General features: G+C 32.5%; 3 protein-coding genes across 3 annotated transcripts; 2 read left to right on the forward strand and 1 right to left on the reverse strand.

Moving 5' to 3' along the window:
• On the forward strand, positions 1-4,930 carry LOC130951266 (hevamine-A-like). The gene is made up of 2 exons (XM_057879914.1): positions 1-54; positions 3,605-4,930. Exon 2 carries the CDS (start codon positions 3,901-3,903, stop codon positions 4,804-4,806), a length of 906 nt encoding a protein of 301 aa, XP_057735897.1. The 5' UTR covers positions 1-54; positions 3,605-3,900; the 3' UTR covers positions 4,807-4,930.
• Positions 4,931-5,045: 115 nt separating this feature from the next.
• LOC130950110 (G-type lectin S-receptor-like serine/threonine-protein kinase At5g24080) lies at positions 5,046-7,682 on the reverse strand. The gene is made up of 4 exons (XM_057878658.1): positions 6,446-7,682; positions 6,195-6,375; positions 5,627-6,080; positions 5,046-5,384 (listed from the first exon to the last, which is right to left on the reverse strand). The coding sequence occupies exons 1-4, from the start codon at positions 7,680-7,682 to the stop codon at positions 5,046-5,048; spliced, it is 2,211 nt and encodes a 736-aa protein (XP_057734641.1).
• Positions 7,683-9,690: 2,008 nt separating this feature from the next.
• Positions 9,691-16,488, forward strand: LOC130947662 (uncharacterized). The gene is made up of 4 exons (XM_057876366.1): positions 9,691-9,990; positions 10,301-10,450; positions 15,222-15,287; positions 15,625-16,488. The coding sequence occupies exons 1-4, from the start codon at positions 9,859-9,861 to the stop codon at positions 16,291-16,293; spliced, it is 1,017 nt and encodes a 338-aa protein (XP_057732349.1). The 5' UTR covers positions 9,691-9,858; the 3' UTR covers positions 16,294-16,488.
• The last annotated feature ends 5,090 nt before the right edge of the window (positions 16,489-21,578 follow it).

Consider the following 21,578-nt stretch of genomic DNA (forward strand, 5'->3'; position numbering starts at 1 on the left):
GGATATTATAACGTGATCCTCTTCCTTCTTCTATATTTTCAACAATATTTTCAGGTACTGATTTTTCGCCTCTATTAATTTCATGAATCTTCCCTCCTTTTCCGTTAGGACTAGTTGCCTTTTTCTTTTTATTTTGTCTTTTCACCATCATCCAAGGGCCAAAATTTGGAGGATTTTGATTAGCTCAAGTATCATGATGAATCCCAAAATCCGTGGAACTTCCATTTTGGTTATCATCAATTGCTTGATTGTCCCCCTGAATCTGCCTTCTGGTCGGCGTTTTCCACCTTCTATGTCTCCACCTGTTCCACCATCGTCTCACTACATTGGTCCATACGATGTCCATATCTGCCGCAATTAAAACAAATCTAATAGAAACCTTCATACTCAATGCTTAACTCACTACCCAACACCGAAATACGTGGTACAAGTTTTTTTGCCAGATCAATCTCAATACAGATGCGAGCAAATCGTCCTCTAGAGTGGATGGAAGTAGTACGATCGATTTTGAGCATTTGACCAATAGCCGAACCCACACGCCACAGGAATCGGGGATTATAAAGTTCGATTGGAAGATTAGGAATACGAACCCATGCTGCGATTTTTTTAACTTGATTCTCAGAATTCAAAAAGAACGGCCTCCATCGTTGCTCAATGAGGTAGTGCCCGACAATCATCCATGGCCCCTCTAACAGAGCGTGCGAGTAATCCGCCTCATCTGAAAAATGAACAAGAAAATGATCACGATCCATATCAATCACATTTATATTATCTTTCTTGGCCCAATCCCTTCGGAGACGTTGTTCAATGAATCCCAATCCCACGCGTTTGCCTAGGACTTTGACGATGAGCGCATTGCGCCAAGGCTTGCATCATTCATCAAACTCTTTCGACACTAGAATCGTAGGGCAAGGATCAAATGGTTTTTCGCCAAGATCTTCCTTTTCAGCATCAATGTACCATTGATCCTCCGGGTTAGGAGCATTCTCATCAATGCCATCCATGGCCATAGTGTCACCTCCTGGACTAAGGCCAGGCAATGTTAGAAGAGACTCCTTATACGAGATTTTTGACAACCTCTCATCGTCGTGTTCTTGCCCAACAATGTCCATGCACTCACTAGGATGACTTAGATCAACATCATCACGAGTATTGACTTTCTTAGTGCTACGCTTTTTCAGATCTTCTTCTTTGATACTTCCCTTTGATGTTTCAATTTCAAGTTGATTTCTTCCCTTTTTTCGTTTAATTGGCTCTCCTTAAATGTGTGCTTTTCTCAATAAATGATTATTAATAAACAATTATTTATGTGCAAAAACTGTAATCAATAGTTATCATTAACTTCAATCAAACCACTTTCTCAAAACATTGAACCAGTATTTTAAAAATTATCAAGCCTCAAAGTCTATAATGCAGCATCAAACAATCAACAAAATTGTTAAACAACCAACAGCATCAAACAGATAGCCTACAACCTAATTAATTCAATTCATTTTTGTATTCATCCCTGTTATTATCAAGAAGGTAAAATATACCCTGCACACAATTTTGTTAGGTAAAAATGGTCATCAGTTCAAAGTTTTAAATCCCATAATCAGATTACAGTCATTCAGATAAAGAAAAGAATATAAAAAAAATCGCAACATAAATATAGAAATAGTTTTTAAGCAGCAACAATAAAGACAATGGAATAGATATGAGATCCCTCATATTCGGTTTTCAAGATCTCTTCATCTTCTTGATCAGATTGGATCGGTTCATCTTCTAAAAAATCAATGTACTTAAGAAGCACTTCAACTCGGTTCTGAGACTTTCTCAACGAATTTTTATTCTGAATTGTCAATTTTCTTGTTTATTTGTTCTAGTTGATCAGATGTTTGGTCAGATTCATAAATTCTTGTAGAACATCTTTCACTACGCCATTGACCAAATACTTGTTGGAGGAGGATGTACTGATAGCCGAGGGTGGATGAAGACTTTCATCTCCTTCTTCTTTCATGACAATGTTCTTTCCAGTTCTAGTCCCTTTTTTTCTTAGATTGTTTTACTGTATCACCGCCTTTCAGATAAGAAATTCTATTTTTTTGTTTGTCTTCAGTTAGATCAACACCAAAATATTAGAAAAAACAAGTTAAAAACATGCCATATGGTAAGGAAACATTTGTGTCACTGCGGATGCAATCATACATGTGACGCATCATCAAGTATGCAAAAAAGATTTCAGCAGTGAGAATGGCAAAGAAGCGCAATAAAGAAATGGGATAGCAGTAGTGATTTGAGTTGGCTTGAATCCATACCTAGTTGCTCCTTTTTCTTCCTTTTTCTTCTGACTTCAATAATCTGAATCATTGATCCATTTTTTGACCCCAAATTTTAATCGTGACTTTGATTTATAGTAGAGATACACAATCTCTATTTTCTTCATATTACTCAAATGATGTATGCAGGAGGAAGATAGTTTCAACAAGTTAGAATGAAAGCACAAGGATAAAAATTTGGCTTCTCTAATTTGTCTCTGAATCAAAACAGATTTGATTTTGCTTATTGGCTTTAAATATTAACTTTTTTCCTCTCTTTCCTTTTCAGTGTCAAGATTTATAATTTACTTTTTCTCGAATGCTTGAACCCTATTCTAAACACCCCATTTTGCTTGTGAAAATTTTCTTTCTTTTTTAACTTAGAGATTAATCATACGAGTTACAATTAGAAGAAAAAAATGAGTGTTTGGCTGGAGTGTTGGTCTCATTGGATATGGGTTTAAGAAGTGAATGAATTAGATGTTATAATTTGGCCTATTTTAAATATTTTATTTTTATGTACAAAGTATACATATGATAAATATTTTTGGATTTTTAATCCAAGATTATAGTGTTAGTCATTATCAAATTATTATGGTTGTTTTTCACAAACTCAACATTTAGGGTCTGGTGTATGTTAAGTTGGAATTTGGGTTTCCTAAATATGTGGATAGAAATAAACTCTTTTTTTACTTTAATGATTATCATTTCATTCATTTGTTAACGTAGCAATGAAACACGCAACCATACCAAGTGACTAGATTCCTGGATTTTGCTTATAGACATAAAGAAAGTAGCAAAAAAGGCACCACAATCTGATTTAGTTAAGATCAAACATTGTCATTATGCAAAATCCAGTTCTAATGTAGGGCTTGTTTGGGTGAGCTTCTAAGAAAAGATCTTTTTTCGAGTTATCTTTTTTTAAAAGATCTTATAGAGAAGTAAAAGTAATTTTATGTTTGGATATCTCATGTAAAAAGGTCTTTTTATCTATCAATTATGTTTGGGTATAACAATATAAAAGTACTTTTTTGTTTATTTATTACATGAAAAACATCTTTTTTTTAAGGAAAAAAGATCTTTTAAAAAAAGATGTAAATTACAGCTTCTCAAAAAAGATCTTTTTTTGATTTTACTAGTGCTTTTATTTTTACTACTAGAAATTTGCCAAACACGTTAAAAAATAAAAAAAAATCTTTTTTCATTGAAAAAAGATCTTTTTTTAACAAAATAATGGCGCCTATGCATTTAGCAAATATTTTGGAATATAATCTGACCGAATCCTTGTAATATTTTTGTGACTACAGGACAAAGATGCGTCGAAGCACGGCCTTTCAAAAATCAAAGAGTACAACATTACGGCTTAAAATTTGATTTCGCGGATACAATCAACATGAAGAAACATGATACTTCTTAATCATTCCTCAACTTATGATTATTTCAATGCATGTCACTATTTGGTATACACTATTTTCTAAGACTTTTTAAGGAGTGCCATGTTTGAAATGAACAACTTCAATTGGAAAGGCTACACTGTTACACTACACAAGTGATTATTAGCGACTAGTGAGCAACTCATTTATCAAAGTTTCAAGCAACTTTGATGGCTTCAAATTTGATAATTGTAATTGCACTCCTATCATTCTTTCTGCCAACTATTATAGCAGTAAGCTCAAATAATGCAGGTGGAATTGCCATCTACTGGGGTCAACGTGGAGATGAGGGAACCTTGGAAGAAACTTGTGCTTCTGGGAACTATGCATTTGTGAACATAGCTTTCCTATCTGCATTTGGGAACGGCACAAATCCAGTTTTGAATCTTGCTGGCCATTGTGACGCCCACACCGGTCAATGCACTGTTTTGAGTTCTGATATCAAGTCATGTCAAGCCAAGAACATCAAGGTCATGCTTTCCATTGGAGGAGCTACCTTCCAAAACTACACACTCACTTCAAGCGTGGATGCAGGCCAGGTAGCAGCATACTTGTGGAACAACTTCTTGGGTGGACAATCTTCTTTGCGGCCGCTAGGGGATGCTGTCCTGGATGGAATTGATTTCGTTATTGAGGGCGGGCAATATCATTACTGGGACGATCTTGCCAAAAACCTCTCCAGTTACAACAACCAAAGCAAGAAAGTGTACCTAACTGCTGCACCACAATGTCCTTTCCCTGATACTTGTCTTGGAACTGCTCTCAGCACTGGCCTATTTGACTATGTTTGGGTTCAATTCTATAACAACCATCAATGTGAGTACAATAAAGGAAATATAACCGGTCTTCAAGATTATTGGGGAATTTGGACTTCAAATATCCATGCAGATATGATTTTCTTAGGGCTACCTGCTGCAATTAATGCTTCTATTACCGGCTTTATCCCTCCGGCAAATCTAACTTCAGAAGTTCTTCCAATAGTCAAGAATTCAACTAAATATGGAGGAGTTATGCTGTGGTCCAGATATTGGGATAAACTCACAGACTACAGCTCTTTCATCAAAAGTTATGTTTGATGTGTGAACATGTTCAATTTCACAGATATGATTAATACTTTTTACCTGCATAGATCAAGCAGTATAGTTCTTTGTGTGATTTGATCTTTTCCAATAATAGTTGTCCCCCTATCTACGGTGAACTGATGACTTACTGAATTACGTTTTCATGTATATCTATCTAATTAAAACTTGTATGTTTATTATATATTTGTATTGGTGAGAGCACAATCGTTTCTTTTCTTCTTTAAGTTGAAACATTATCTTGGTGACATTGTGGAATTGCTACATGTGGCTCTAGATGTCAGATGGCTTGTAATGGTTGATGAGCTGGAAGGGTTATACTCTCTTTTCATGGCTTTATATACATGTTCTAAGCCTTCCTCAATTAACTCTAGAACTGTCTGAGGCATTGGAGGCATGTTAATGTTGGTTGATCCTTCTAGCATCCTCACCACTTCCCCCATTGTTGGTCTCAAGAAAACCTCATCTTGGATGCACCAAAATGCAACTTTCAGAGTTCTCATTAGCTCTTCTTCGTCAACCACCCCATTTAGTCTTCTATCTGCCACTTTGATTGTAGATCCATTAGTCATCTCCTACAGTAACCAAACATGACATGAACATTATTTATCTAGTTAACACTTGTTGGTTTTATTTAAACAGCATCATCCTTAATTAGAATTCGATGGGCTTATCATCCCAGCCTATGGTCTTATAATGAGTGTAGCCTTTTATGTTCATTCTGATTCGGAAAAACAAGAAAATAAAGTTGCACGGTTCATTCAACAACAATTAATTAAGGATAGAAGAACACTGAACACTAATATATGAAACACACCTTGTAAGCCCAACCAGGATAGAAGAAATCCTCTGCATCAAAGGACATATCAAGATTTCTCCTGCCACCAATTATCTCTAAGAGAAGCATCCCATAGCTGTAAACATCGGCTTTTACGGTTATAGGGCGATTACTAACCCATTCTGGTGCCAAATAACCTCTTGTCCCTCTTACCATTGTCACCACATGAGAGTGCTCCCTTCCCATCAATTTGGCTAATCCAAAATCAGACACTTTAGGACAAAAGTTTTCATCCAACAATATGTTTTCAGGTTTGATGTCACAATGTATTATCCGGTTCCTGCACTGCTCATGAAAGTAAGCTATCCCTTGTGCAGTAGCTACAGCTATATAAAACCGTGTTGGCCAATCTAGTACTCTATCTCTTGCTTCATATGAAGGGAAGATCCACTTATCCAAGGAACCATTCTTCATGAACTCATAAACTAGCAGCCTGCCAAATAAGCAATTGTTTTAAAACAAAAACTTCTGCTTTGATAGCCAACTCAGATTTTTTAGATGTTTAGAAGAAAATTTAATAACTTGATTGTCAAGTAACAATGCATACCGATGCAATCCCTCGGAGCAGTAGCCGCATAGGCGAACTAAATTCATATGATGCATTGAGCCAATGGTGTTCACTTCAGTAATAAATTCTCTCTCTCCATGTGGCAGAACTCTGTCAAGTTTCTTAACTGCAATTAGTGTCCCATCTCCCAAGCTTCCTTTGTACACACTCCCAAATCCACCTGCAAAATATGTACAGTTAGCAAGTATTTAAACTCAATCAAAACACTCAATATAGGATACACTAACTACCTGTTCCTAGCAGCTGCGAAAAGTTGCTAGTCCTGATTTGCATATCGCGATAACTGAAATTCATGGGAGCACCTGATAAGATCATGGAACTTTCCATTTCTCTTTTCAACATTCTTTTTCTGTGAACACTGTAATACAGCAATAAGCATAGCAGCACAATGAGAACCAACATGATCAAAACAGTTGGAATAATCACAGCCTTCTCTTTCGCACTCCCCATCCCATCCGAAGAGCTATTAGACCCTCCAGCGTTGCGATATGGTGTCATTGAGCTGTTTGCACTGACCTTCACAAACAAGGTTGAGCTAGTATCCTCAAAACCACCAAAATTCAAGCTCCTTAACACCCAGCAGTATGGTCTCTCCTCATCTAGCCCATAAACAGATGCAACGCAGTCGCAGTCTGATAAGCAAGCATCCCCACATTTTGATACTGAAGCAAAATCACTGTAGTTAGCTATCACTGAAAATTCAGAATAGTAATAATTTGTTTGCTGCACTGTTGAAATCCTAAACTGCGATGTCTGGCTTTTGCGCCTTGAATTGCATTTTCCAACAAGAGATGAATTCTCATAGCACTGGCCTTCCTTGCCAACTTTAGAAGTTCCTGGCAAGCAAGTGCAAGAGGCATTTGTCTTGGTTCTGTCCAAATGACAAACTCCATTGCCACAAATTCCAGCAATATCACATGGATTTGAAACTGCAGCCCATTCTGGCACCCATTGTCTTGACCCATTTACATCATCGTCCCATCGATACAAACGCAAGTTGCCATTCTTTTCCAGGGTTAATCTTCGAAGAACGGTCAATTGTGTAGATTGGTGAACTTTAGCAGACAAACCTGCATCGTCGTTGTCATTCTTATAAACATAAACTGCTCCATCAGAGGCATCTCCGTAAACAATTCTAAAGCTTCCGGCTTGGTCTAAAACTGCCATAACTTTTCCGGTCACATTCGAGATATCAGGACCCTGCCAATAGGAATAGTTGGTGTATGATTCCTCCGAAGCCTTGGAAGTTTCAGGTAGATTGTAAGTCAAGGCAAGGCTTAAAGAAGTAGGCTGTTGAAGCATTTTGAGAGCATAGTAGCCTTCATGAGAGGAAGACTTTGATGAGGTTAACTCTGAAGAAACTGTTAAGGGCTGGTTTGGGAGGAGTGTGTCAGATGGTTGCAAAAAACTCTGCCACACAAGGTTTTTTCTACTGTCATGGAGAATGAAGTTACCGGATTCTTCCATGGTTGCTGCTTCTACAGCAGCACCTGAGGTGTTTGAAGCCCAAACGGTGGTGTCTCCGTCCATGAGGACAAGGTTGCCCGGTTGTGTCCAGCTCCAGCATTGCATCTTTGGATACAGGAGAGTCTCTATTTGGATTCAAAAGGAAAATGAAAAATGTTGCAACTTGGCATATATAGAGATGATGATAACTTGCAAAAGCTGTTGTAAAGACTAAAAGACTAGATGGAGATATGATTTATAACTTTCTCTTTTGTTTAAGTGAAAAATCAGAACTAGCCATCTAATCTGCAATATCTAATTTCATAAACTAATCATATTAATAGTCAATTAAGACTCTTAGGTATGTGTTGGGATGTCACTTAACTCTTAGGTATGATTTTTATGTTGTATATGATAAAAGGTATTTTAGAAAGAAACTTTATGCACCAAAATTTTTCAATCCTCATAATATATGTAATAGATAACAGATAAAAAATAATAGATTATTGGTGTGAGATTTGACTCATTATACTTACAAGAACGATTTCATTCCATATCATTTTTGTTGAATGATATCATACTAAAACTAATGAGAATGAGATTGGTAGGAGAAGTACCTGTTAGGTGACCAAACCAGTGTTGGATCTCCTGGAAGCTCATTAAACCAAATGCCCAGCTGAAATAATCGATTATCATTCTCTGATTTTGTGAACCCAAAAGCAAATGTATTATTATCAGAAACCCATGTTTGTCCCTTACTAGCCAATAACCTCGAGCCCAAACCAATCTGATTAGAAGAAAGGCAGCTACTGATGAAACACCCCAAGACCATAACAAGAACTCTAGCCCCATAGCAATGAAATGAATAAGCAGCACTTTTCATATTTAACATGCAACCCTTTAGTTTGTATATATAGTAATATGTTAGTGAAAAAAGAACCAAGATTTCATGATAGTTTGTCATGGTGTTATATATTGAAGAAAATACAGTGTTCTATTTGGAGAAGAAAAGGACAATTAATAAATACTGTTAGCGGTGGTTGAGCTACGAAGTACAAAGTTTGAAAAAGGTTAGTTTCATGTGTTGTGGTCGGCCAAGAGGATATGATTAGTTATATGGCTTCCCCTTTTCCATTCCTTTGGTGTCTTCAAGTTCAAATCATCAAATGTGAATTCAGGTCTGTGAGACTGTGACTCAACAAAAAGAACAACGGCCTTACATGGCTGACACGTATATGATGGTTCCTAATAACTCAATTTGACTTTTAAATTTCAATTGACACAAAATTATACTAAAGTTTAACTCAGCGATTAACGTGGTTCCTCAATTTCCAATATATTCTACTTGCGTTCTCAAATTTTAAGTAGTAAGTAGCAACTCAATTTGTTTTTTCAATGTTTCATTAACGTCTATCAAATAAAATCCAAAACCACAGCGTTCAATAGTAATTCAAATAACAAATTGAAAATTTTTTTTTATAATATACAATGTTAAATCTAAAATTAAGTGAGCTAAGAGTTAATACACCATATTGAATTAATTTTAAAAATTATTTTGGATATTAAAATTTGAAAGGTCCAATTGAATTGGTCTAAAATTTAGGATCAAATACCAGTTCACACTTACGAAAATGGAGGGTTGGCATAGTGTTTCTAGCTGGTACCAACGGTGAAAAGGAAAGAATGGTGTCTTCTTCAGTTCTTTGAGCTCAGCTAGCTCTACTTAGTACTTATTAATAGTTTTATTTGTAATTATGTAAAAGATGACTAATTTTATTTTAGAGACTAAGAAAAATTGGATGTTATTTTTCTTTTATTTGAGAGAAATAGGCTTTTAACAGTAGCATTAGGGCATTACGTGGCGAAATTCCCGCCGTAAACCATATGAGATTTGGTTAATAATTATCTATAATCGATTATTAAGTATTTAAATCCAAATAAAAAGCTTTAGTTACATAGTCTTATACACTAGACAGTGACATCAACAGCAGAGCAATAAGCCGTAAGTCATAAACAGTTAAACACAGAAACAGTGTCTAGCAGCCACCCACTTTGGGCTGGTTGGGTTGGGTTGGGTTGGGTGCGGGTCCTTCATTCCCCTTTCATTCGTGAAAGCTGAAAGCTCCAATTCCAATGTCGATCATGGCGGTGCCCATTGTTCTGTGATAACATTAATTCATCAGTTTTAATTGGAGTTATGCCCTCCACCTCCGCCTTATTTTCCCTTCCCTTCTCTCTTTCCCTCCGCCTCCACAATTCTCGGGCTACGCTTCTTTGTCCAACAACCCCATCTCCCCTTTCATTCAATTTATCCCCCCCTCCTAAAAAGGTAACCCTCTCTCTCTCTCTCTCTCTCTCTCTCTCTCTCTCTCTCTCTCTCTCTCTCTCTCTCTCTCTCTCTCTCTCTCTCTCTCTGTAGATAACTCTATGTCCATTTCTTTTTCCCCTTTGTTCTTTAAAATTTTGTCTCGTAGCTCAATTGAATTGTGCGTTTGTTTTTTCAAAATGAAAAAATATTCAGATATTTAATTTGATGACTGAATTATGTGAAGTACTGAAATGGTTAGTTAGTTTTTCTTTTTAAGGTTCTTTGCTGGTAAGTTTTGTTCTGATCCGAATAATTCATTTCTCCGTTGTAGAAGTGGAGACTGCTGTGTCTTAGGCATGAAAACGCTCCATTGGAAAATAATGGCTCCGAGTTCACAGATAAATTGGCAGGAGATTTGGTGAAGCCTAAAGGTGACAAGTCCAAGGAGTTAAATAAAGATTGGCTTGCAACTCTCCATAAGGTATTGATTTCATTTGTTTAGTCATGTTTCATGAAGATCATTTTCAGAATGTTTAAGGAATTTACTCATCTGCCTATCTCTTATATCTTATAACCTATTTTGGCTTAAAAATTTGAAGTCCTGTGCTTAGGCTTGGTTTGGTAGAAAGCACACAGCTACTCCTTTTGGGTTTGAAAATTAAAAAAAAAAAAAAAAAAAATGCTATTTGTATACCAAATTCAATTACTAAAATCTGTCACCAATGTATTTGTGTATAAATACATGTGTGGTTTAATTTATTTTCGATATGTATTTGTATTTCAACATGTATTTTATACTAGTAGCTGACTTTAGTGGCTGATTTTAGTGTATACGTAGCATTAGTCCATAAAAAAATCATGCAATTTTTAAAAAATATGGGTATTTTTAAAAGCATTTAAAGTGAAGCTTTTGAAAGATAACTTGTACTTGGCAAAATTAAAAAGGTAAATATCTATTTCGGTCCTGATAATTGTTTAAAGGACTAAGAGACTCCCAATAAATTTTTTTTTTCAAGGATTATGAGGCCTCCAATAAAAAAATACCTTTTTTATTTTTTGATATTTAATTTTGTGAGATTGATTAGTTTCTCTTGTCAATGATCATTCTTCAAAACATATTTATGTGATACGTTAATTACTAATATATCTTCTAAATAAAAATAATTTAAAAATTACTAATATTTTTTAGTTTTACACAAAAAAAATTTAGCCAATATATTTGAAAAAAATAATAAAAAAAAACTAAGGCCTTGACAATTACCTCTAAAGACGAGATTCCCAACAAAAAAGAATTTGTTAATCCTAGTTGGCTCTTAACGGATAAATCATCAGTTTAACATACCATATAAACTTATTCCATTAATATAGAGGAAAAATATTAACAAAGAGGCTAATCAGTCTCATAGAAATAAATATCAAGAACCGAAAAGAATATTTTTTTATTGAAGGTCTCATTGTCTTTCAAAGTAATTGTCAGATACTATTTAGGATTTTTTCTCAAATTAAAAAGTTTAATATAATTTCAAATTTAATTAATATTCAAATTTAATTCTTACGTTAATATTTTTAAATTTTAAAAGTTATTTTACCAAACATACTTGTTGCTTGTGTTTATTAAAAGTCATTTTTAATTTAATTTATCAAATATAAATGTTATAATTTAAAAAAAAACTATCTTTTAAAAGTTTGTTTTTATAAACTATTTTTAAAAAATAAAAATTTTATCAAATCAAATATTAATAAGCACTAATTTAATAGATTATATGTCATATGGTCATTTATATGGACCTTGTTCATATTGTTTTTAATTTGCACATCAGCGCAACCCATTAGGGTACTGTATAGGCCTAAAATGAATTTTATGACTTCCGTTTGGTTTCCTTCATGTTGGTGAAATACTGCTAAATTTATTGTTGAGTCTGTCCCTTCATAAACTCTCTGACATGCTAACCTTGTTTAAAGTTGGTTTCTCATGCATTTCCAATGCTTGTGATCACTGAAACCGACCTACTCCTCAATTTTTTTGACAAACTTGACAAATTCTGATTTAATTCCATGGACCTGAAAATTTAGAGTTGTCTTTGTGATCACTTCCCATTCTTGATTATCACATTCTAAATGGGGTGTGTATATATATATATATAAGGAAAAAGAAAAAACATTATGTGTTATTGATATATTCTTATTAGAGCGATACAACAATAATAACAATAATAAAGTCTTATTCCATTAGGTGGGGTCGACTACATACATTAAACAATTCTATTGCAGCCTATCATGTATTATGTTCACAGTGAGACTGTTTACACATAAATTTTCATTGACCACCTCATGTATGATTTTATTTTTGGTCTTTCTCTACTATTCGCTCCGTGTTTACCTTTCATCTCGTCCATCCACTTGATCGGATGCTCTACAATAGACGTTATTCCAACTTTCTCTCTTATATCTTCGTTTCTTATTTTATCCATACATGTGCGGCCGATCATGCGCAGCGTCCTCATTTTTGCCACACTAAACTTATGTCCATGCTCACCTTTTACTGTCCAATACTCTGTTTCATACAACATAGTCAGTCTAATGACAGTGAGATAAAATTTTCCTTTAAATTTTAAAGGTACTTTTTTGTCGCATGTAAAACCAGACGCACTCTGCCACTTTGACCAGCTTGCTTGTATCCTATGTTTTTCATATTTCTCAAGCTCTCCATTATCCTTAATTATGCATCCAAGATACTTAAAAACACTTTACTTGTGGTAAGATAGTTTCTCTAATTTTCGCTTCTGTATTATTGTTTCTCCTTCGCCTACCAAACTTACATCCCATATATTTCGTCTCGCATATCCTTACTTATACGAATATATGCAATCCTTACACACTTCTTCTCTAAAACCTTCTATAGAACCTCTCTTGGTACTTTGTTATATGCTTTTCCAAATCAATAAACAACATGTGTAGATCTTTTTCATTACTCTGGTATCTCTCCATCATTCTCCTTAACAAGTATATAGATCTAATGGTGGATTTATTCGGCATAAAGCCAAATTAGTTCTCCGAGACCTATATCTCATGTATCAACCTCCGTTCTATTATCCTCTCCCACAATTTCATGTATGACTCATGAGTTTGATCCCTATGTAGTTTTCATAATTTTGTATATCCCTCTTATTTTTGTAAATAGAGACCAAAGTGTTTTAACTCCACTCATCCAACATCCTCTTACTTCGAAATCTCGAATCATTCTATAATAGTTGAAGTTTTGTTTTTCTTTCCTCGTATATAACCAACCAAAGCATGGAAAAGTCTCTTGTTATTTATTAAATAACTCATACAAGTAGCTCCTCCATCTTTTATTCATACTCTCATTTTGGACCAAATCCTTACTGTTTTTGCTTTTGATGCATTTAACTTGATCCAAATATCTTGTTCTTCTTTCTTGACTCTGCGATTTTATATATATCTTTTTTCCTTTCCTTCGTACCCAAATAATGATAAAAATCCTCATATGCTATTGTTCTTGTTCTTACTTTACTTACTAACACTTTAGTCTCCTTCTTAGCAATCTTATAATTTTTTTTCTCAACTTTTAACATCGCAGCTTAAAGACCAGTTTTTGAAACATTTCCTCTTTACCTTTTTCTTCTCTTGAATATTTGTGTTCCACCACCATGACTCCTTGCAGATTTTTCTTCTACCCATCTTTGTAGCTTCTTTGCTTTTCACCTTTCGCTCAATGCGAAAATCTATGACGAGCACCCTATATTGTGTCGTCAACTTCTTTTTCGGAATAATTTTACAATTGGTGCAAAATTTCCGGTTGACTCTCCTTAGCAAAAGGAAATCGATTTGAGAGCTTATTACACCACTCTTATAGGTTATAAGGTATTCGTCTCTCTTCTTCAAATAAGTATTTGCGATGAGGAGATCAAAAGTTGAGGAAAAGTCCAAGATAATTTTGTTCTTCGTATTGGGAGCCTTGAAACCATGGCCCCCAGTATTCTCTCATATCCATTTACATTGTTTCCAACATGACGGTTTAAATTTCTTCCTAAAAAATGCTTGTCTCCCAAAGGTATGTCTTGAATTAAACTTTCTAACTCCTCCTAGAACTTCTTCTTGTGTTGTTCTTCTAAACCTACTTTTGGTGCATATGCACTAATCACATGAAAAATATCCCTTTCTACCGCAAGTTTTATAGCGATAATCCGATCCTCTACCCTTTTGACCTCTACCACATCCTTTTTCCGCTGCTTAAATACAATAATGCCTACTCCATTTCTATTCGTCACCTTTCCTGCATACCAAAGCTTAAACCCTAAAGTATCTAACTCTCTTGTCTTCATCCCTGCTCATTTCATTTTTTGTAGGCACATTATGTTAATCTTTCTCCTTGTGACGGTGTCTACCACCTCTATAGATTCTCCTGTAAGTGTGTCTATGTTCCATATCCCAAACTGTAGTGTTCTGTTACCTATGTCTTTACTTTCACTCTTCCTTGGTTAACTAACTTATTTATCCTCATTTGTTCACAAAAACCAAACGTGAAAACCCTTGCTCATTTTGCACTACACCCGGGTTTCGATGCAGCGGCTTTTGCTCATTTGACACTATACTCGAGTCATACAGCGCGTTGCTTGGAGTCAACAACCTAACTTTGGCGCAATAATGTCTCTGGTCTATGTCATGAAGATTCAAATAAGTTGTTATGCTGGCTGTCGAGGGTCAAACACAATCCTCTTCCTTTATCTGGGCTTGGAACCACTATGTAACATGGGCGGAGTTATTATATAAAATAGGTCTAGATTGATTGGATAGTCTAACCAAATAATCTAATTATACTGATTGCTAGTTATGGGACTACATTAATCAGATTTATATTATTCAGCCACTGATTATATACCCTTCTCTCTCCAACATGGTTTTAGAGTCTTTCCGTAGGAAAAAAAGAAATTGTTTGTAAGAACCTGCGCTTAATTTGAATGTGTTTTAGATTATTGAATGAGAGCCAAATTAATAACCAAATTCGGTGTTAAAGTTCTATGGAATTTATACCTTGATGCATCACTTTTGGCAAAATTAAGCAGCTTTTATTATGGTTTGCCCTAAAAAGTATAGCATGATCAATTAAAAACAACTTAACTTCAACCCTAAACCCTAAATCCCATTTATGTTATGTTAAACAATGCAAGCATCAATGGTGAAGTTTTTTCTTTTCCTTGATGAAAAAGTGAAAGTGATGTTGTTGCATTCAGATCATTAGTTCCATCGTTGATGGGGAACCTTGGGCAGTTCCTTGGACGGCAAAGACCATTGTTCAGGTAAAAGCATTTCTTATCTTTTATCTTTTAGATACCATTATCAATAATGTATTTTCTCAGAATATGTTTGGTATGATAAATTGAGGTTCTGTTCTCCTGCTTCTTTTGATTGGAATGACCATGTGGAAAATGCATGCATGCAATGATCATTCCATCATAGGCCCTGATTCGACAAGACCAGAAAGACGTATTTCTCCCTCTTTTGGGAGGAATGAGGAGTTTCTGGCTGGTGCTTGAGAATGAGTGTATATATAATAATATAAATGTGTGTGATTGTGATTGTAAAGGTGTATGTTATAATTCCTTTTAGTTAAGAACTCTTAGATGGATTCTGCAGGTTATGCTTCTTTGGATTGCTTCATTTTGGTTTGTAGGATCTTGGATAGTTCCATTTTTGGCTTCCATGGCGGGGTTTAGAAAGGAGTCTCTCACATACAGGGGACAAGCATTGTATAGCCTATTAACTGATATTGCGGAAGGTGTGGTTGGCATAGTGATACTTCATCGTTGCCTTGCAAAGTTTAAACCACTCACATCCGACTGGTTTAAATTTGAATTCAAAGGCAATTGGCTTTTTGATGTCACTTTAGGCTGCCTCATGTTCCCTGTTATCAATCACCTGTCACAGGTGAACTTAAATTTGTTACCTGTGCTTCAATCTAGTCCTGTGACTGTCTCAAGCGTAGAGCAATCAATTGTGGCACGAGACCCAGTGGCAATGGCCCTCTATGCAATGGTTGTCTCAGTTTGCGCCCCAATATGGGAGGAGATCGTCTTCCGAGGTTTCCTTCTCCCGTCTCTAACCAAGTACATGCCACTATGGTCTGCCATATTAGTTAGCTCAGTAGCATTTGCCTTGGCACATTTTAACATTCAGAGGATGCTGCCACTTGTATTTCTAGGCATAGTGATGGGTGCTGTCTTTGTAAGATCTAAGAACCTCTTTCCATCAATGTTGTTGCATAGTTTGTGGAATGCTTTTGTATTTCTGGATCTAATGAAGTAATATAGTTCTTAATAGTATCATGTTTCTGGCGCCTCCCTACTCACTGTCACCCAAATCTCCAAGATTTATTTAGTATATAAAATTATACTTCTCAATAATGCGCATGGAGGATTAATGAGATGAGGTTGCGGTAGTGATTGTTGTGTTTGTGAACTTGTGCTGCATCTGACAATTGCCGGTTCTTTCTATAACGAGTTCCTCGTATGATAAGCATTATTGCCAATTGTAATAAATTTTTGCAGTGACAGTGCAACGAGATGAAAGGTTTCAGTAGTAATATCGTGTGAATTATGAGCAATAAAGGTCAACTGTGAAACGAGAAAAACATAATTTGATTTATTTCTGTTCTTTTCTTTTTCGGCGTTCTAATTAAGCCACTAGCATCAATTTTTTTTTTCTTTTGATTCAACAACTCCCAATCCTAAACATTATATTCATGCATTACACACTAACACATACTACATGGGTATACACTATATAAAGGGGCATAAGTCTTTGATCGAAATTTTTAGTAAGTTTTTTATTTTCAAAACTTGAACTTGAATCATTTGTGTTCTTTTTTAGTGGACATTGTACTTGAATCATTTGTTTAAGGAATTGCTATATTTATCACCTTAACTGATTTTTCCATGATAAAAAGTTGGTTTATTTCGGTGCAACAAGATATTCTTTAAGTATTGTTCTTTATTCAATTTTTAGAGGAGAGAGAATAAAAAATAAATAATTTTGAGTGAATACCCATCCGATTCCTGACAATTATCTTGAAAGGATAACGAGATAAAAAAAAAAACACCCAATCCGGTCTCTGGTATTTTTTTTTTGAACTGATTAGCCATTGTACAAAAAAAATAACATTGACTTTTTTTGGCACAAGAACTAATCAGTCTCATAAAAGTAAATCTCAGGAGCCGGGTTGGGTATTTATTTTTGTCAAGAATCTCGTTGTCTTTTGAGATAATTGTCAGAGACTATTTTAGACTTTTTTCAATAATTTTTCTGATTTTTTGAATAACTAATACATAAAATAGATATTTAAATTAATTAAATAATGATAAATTTTTAAAAAAATTGAATAAAGATGAAAAGTTAAAAAACAACTAGTATTTCTCTTATTTCAAACGATACAAAATTACTAATATCATTTGCCCTCCTACCATTCTTACATATTCATCTTTCTAGAATGTGCTGAGACAGACAAACAGTCTAAAAATAAGTGTATATAATTTGTTAAAAAGAGTTTAATTTTGATGTATTGATAGTGTATTGTGTAATTACATCTATTCTTTTGGATATTTAATATTATATAATTAATTTCTATTATTTATAATTTGACCACTAATTATGTAAAAAATAAATTTAAATAAAAAACTAAAGTTAAAAAAAATTGTGCCATAATATTTAAAATTGACATTACCGTTGAATTTACCTAATAATGTGAAAAAAAGGATATTGTAGCACTAACGTTATCGTCAGAAAAATTTACCGGTAATCAAATAGTTTTTGGCAAATAATCCGTTGGACGAAAAAATCCGATGGTAACTAACTATCGGCATGGTTTACACCGTTGAATTCCTTCGATAAATAATTTATCTTCGGATTTTATTTATTTTTTCAACGATAATTTTAATGATACTTAACGTCTTTTTTGCATAGATACCTACCATTTTTAAAAGCAAATCAAGTAATTTTTATACAAATCTCTCTTATTTTTTCTTTCAATATAATATTAAACTTTTAATATTTCTAATCTTAAAAATTTTGATCTCATTTATTATACCTTAACAAACAAAAATTGTTTAACATAAAATAATAAAAAATAAAAAATTATTAATTTTATATATTTATGTCTCCAACAATCATTGACATAAATTAAAATTATTCAATAATTAATTATTAGATTTAATAGATTACAACTAACATCAATTTGATTTTACCTTATCAATAGATGATCTAAATTTAAACTAAGATAAATTTTATAAATCAAAGAAAAATGTTTGAATAAGTGAATGACTAAAAATTTAAAATAACTGCTATATTTGTTCAGTGTCAGAATCCAACAAAATTATTTTTTTTTCAGAAAATAATTCACAGTTATTTGATAAAAATTTAAATAAAAAATTTCCACTTAAAAAACAAAAATTTAAAAATGTTAAAATCTAAAAATCTAAAAATTTGGATGAGAAAATAATTTTTTTATATTTTAATTATTAATTACTTTGATGAATAATTATTTTTTTTTGTGTTGTCCACGCGGTATGAATTGCTGCATGCAAAAGACGGAATTTAAACCTCTCACTCGACAAATTCAAGTTGATTAATAATTATAGTTTATATTTATAGTTATTGGAGTCGTAGAACTAGAAAGTATATATAATTAATAATATATTATTTTTCTATTATTCTTTGTTAAGAAAATCTTACTTGCTATGGTGTAATAAATAAGATTAACGTTAATAGAATTAAAAAAATATTTTAAAAAGTAAAAAATTATGAAAAAATTGTCTAAGAAATAACTTGATTTACTTTTTTAAATTTTATGAACAAAATGACTCACACATATATTTTTAATAACTTATTTGATTTTACATAAATTTATGATATATCAAATAATATATAATATGCTATGTGCTAGTGATATGATACGTTAGTTAATTATTTTGTAACATGTAGTATTAACCAGAAATAGAACTAAAACTTTGTTTGGAGGAAGCCAACATAAAAAACATAATTAAATAAAAAGCTAAAAAATTAAATTAAATTAAAAGAGACTAAATAAACCATAAAAATAAAGAATTTTACATGTAGAATTATTATTTTAAAAGAGATCATTACTTTCTTTAAACTACACTAAATTCTGTCTCTAGTATTAAGTTATTATTAACATATCATATTATCATACTTATATAGTATTTAACGTGATATATTAATATCTAATTAATAAAAAATCAAATTAATTAATTTAAAATTATATTTTTTATAGATTAATTTAAATAATATGATCTTTTAAAAATTAAATAATCTATATTTCAAGAATTAATTTAACTATTAAGTTCATATTTTAGATTCCCAAGTTAGAAATAAAATAAAAAAAAAATACACGAAAGTGTACGTTAAGTGTTAATTGTAAAATATTTGAGCTTGACTTCAGAAAGACCAATCTCGTTGACCTGAGGTTTGCCCTTTGACGTGTGCCTCAATGCATCGATGATTGTACAAACTAGAAAACTCAAGTAATTTGCAAGTAAATTACTGGGAAAATCACTAGTAGACTCTTAAAGAAAACGACATGCGAGAAAATATAAGTATATGAATAATTAATAATACAATCGCATCCCGCGTGGAAATATAATGAGCAAGCAAATGGGAATAGACTGAGGAATACTTGACGCAGCTATAGTTAAATTCCTATGCAGTTTCTGAGTTTCGTGTTCTGCATATCACATTGTAGTATTAAAATAATTAATTAATGCATTAACTTTACTATTTTTTTTAAATTCTTTTCATATATAAAATGCATTAATTATTAGCTTTACTTGATCAGTGCCTTATCTATCCAGTTATATATCCTTATGTGTTCATATTCATAGTTTACAGTAACTATATTGGGACAAAATGATTTTGTGTGGGTTAGTTATCGAAAAAAAAAAAAAACACTTGTCAACCATACTAAATTTCACTCCATGACATATTTTTAAAGGGCAAAAAAAGCCAAAATGATTTTGTGCCAAACAAAAGGTAAAAATCATAATAAAATAATACCAAACTTGAGAAAATATTACAAAATCCGTAAATGTATACCATAATCCTAAATGCTTAGGATAATATCATGAGGGTGGAAATTTTGGTATGGTAGATATAAAAGTTAGAATGATGATATGTAAAATCATAAATAAATTACACCTTTTAATTTCTATTATTATTTTTTTGACATTACATCATGTGAGGTTCGATTGTTCGAACTTAAATATTTTTACATGGAAAGAGAAAACAAATGTCATATTAGTTAGGGCTCATTAGCTATGGCATCTCTTAGGCGGAGCTAGATGAAATATTAGAGGAGGACTAAAAATATTTATACAATAAAATAAAACTAAAATAAAATTTTAAAGAAAACTAAATTAAAATTTACATATAAAAATTAAAACTAGGGGGGGCCGTTGTCCCCTTTCTCTCCATGTAGCTCTGCCCCTGCCTCCTAGTTAACACAATAAAAGAGTTACCCACCATATATAAAATAAATAAATTTTTAATAAAAATAACATTTTGGTAAAAATATTTGTAAATAATAATAAATTAAATTGATATCAGATGTTAGTATGTTACGCCCAAGCTATGACAAAAATAGACATTATGGGTGGATAAAACTGCCAAGCATACACCCGTTTTACTGTGCCCCCTAATGTAACTCCATTATAATGTGATAACTACTCTATTAAAAAGTTTATATAAATATTGAAAATAATTCATCCTAGTACAATTCTTGATTTTTTTTGGCTTTTTGCTAAAGGAAAGAAAAGAAAAGAAATTCTTAAAATAATGAAAATAAATCATCAATCCCGCTACAAGTTAATGTTATATGCGGTATCACATTAATTACGTATCATTCGTGCTATTTGTATAAAAAAACTTAGTCACTAAATTAATCTAATTAATATTTAATTTAGTATCTAAATTTATATGTAAAAATTTAATTTAATTTTTAAATTTTAATTACATCTATTTAATTCTTAAATTTTATAAGCGTGACTTAAATTAATTTTTAAAATATAAATATTAATAAAAATATGACATAAATAATCAAATATTATATTATAATTTTTAAATTAAAACTGTTTTAGTTTTGACAATCAAATAGTAAAAAAACCGTCTTAACACTTGTTTTTAGAAAAAAAAATTTAATAAACACTACTTGTAATATTATTTTTGATTCCATTATGTCTGGGAATCGAAAATCATTCTAAAGACTAAAATAAGTCACGTTACTAAAATTTAAAAACTAAACAATACAATTAAAACTTTATAATTAAATTGAGGTCCGTCACAAATTCAGGATCAAATTGAGTATTATCTCAAACATTCATATAAAATATATATTAAGATACAAAATATATAATTAAAATAAATTAAATAACATATATATTTATACAAAAATATACTATAATATTTTTATTATGTATTTAATGATTCTGTAAATGCTAATCAATGTTCTCAATAAAATAAAAGATGGTATTAGCAGTAGGAGAAAAGATACTGTACCTAACAATGTAACTAATAACTATAGAAAC

The sequence above is a fragment of the Arachis stenosperma genome, chromosome 9 (genome assembly GCF_014773155.1).
Source record: "Arachis stenosperma cultivar V10309 chromosome 9, arast.V10309.gnm1.PFL2, whole genome shotgun sequence".
NCBI lineage: Eukaryota > Viridiplantae > Streptophyta > Magnoliopsida > Fabales > Fabaceae > Arachis > Arachis stenosperma.

Excerpts from the sequence above, each read along its gene's own strand:
- LOC130951266 (XM_057879914.1), top strand. The coding sequence starts at position 3,901 with ATGGCTTCAAATTTGATAATTGTAATTGCACTCCTATCATTCTTTCTG.
- LOC130950110 (XM_057878658.1), bottom strand. The coding sequence starts at position 7,682 with ATGGAAGAATCCGGTAACTTCATTCTCCATGACAGTAGAAAAAACCTT. Across the intron at positions 6,376-6,445 it reads TTCGCAGCTGCTAGGAACAG|GTGGATTTGGGAGTGTGTAC; the intron begins GTAGTTAGTGTA and ends CATATTTTGCAG. Across the intron at positions 5,385-5,626 it reads ATCCTGGTTGGGCTTACAAG|GAGATGACTAATGGATCTAC; the intron begins GTGTGTTTCATA and ends TGGTTACTGTAG.
- LOC130947662 (XM_057876366.1), top strand. The coding sequence starts at position 9,859 with ATGCCCTCCACCTCCGCCTTATTTTCCCTTCCCTTCTCTCTTTCCCTC. Across the intron at positions 9,991-10,300 it reads TATCCCCCCCTCCTAAAAAG|AAGTGGAGACTGCTGTGTCT; the intron begins GTAACCCTCTCT and ends TCTCCGTTGTAG. Across the intron at positions 10,451-15,221 it reads GGCTTGCAACTCTCCATAAG|ATCATTAGTTCCATCGTTGA; the intron begins GTATTGATTTCA and ends TGTTGCATTCAG.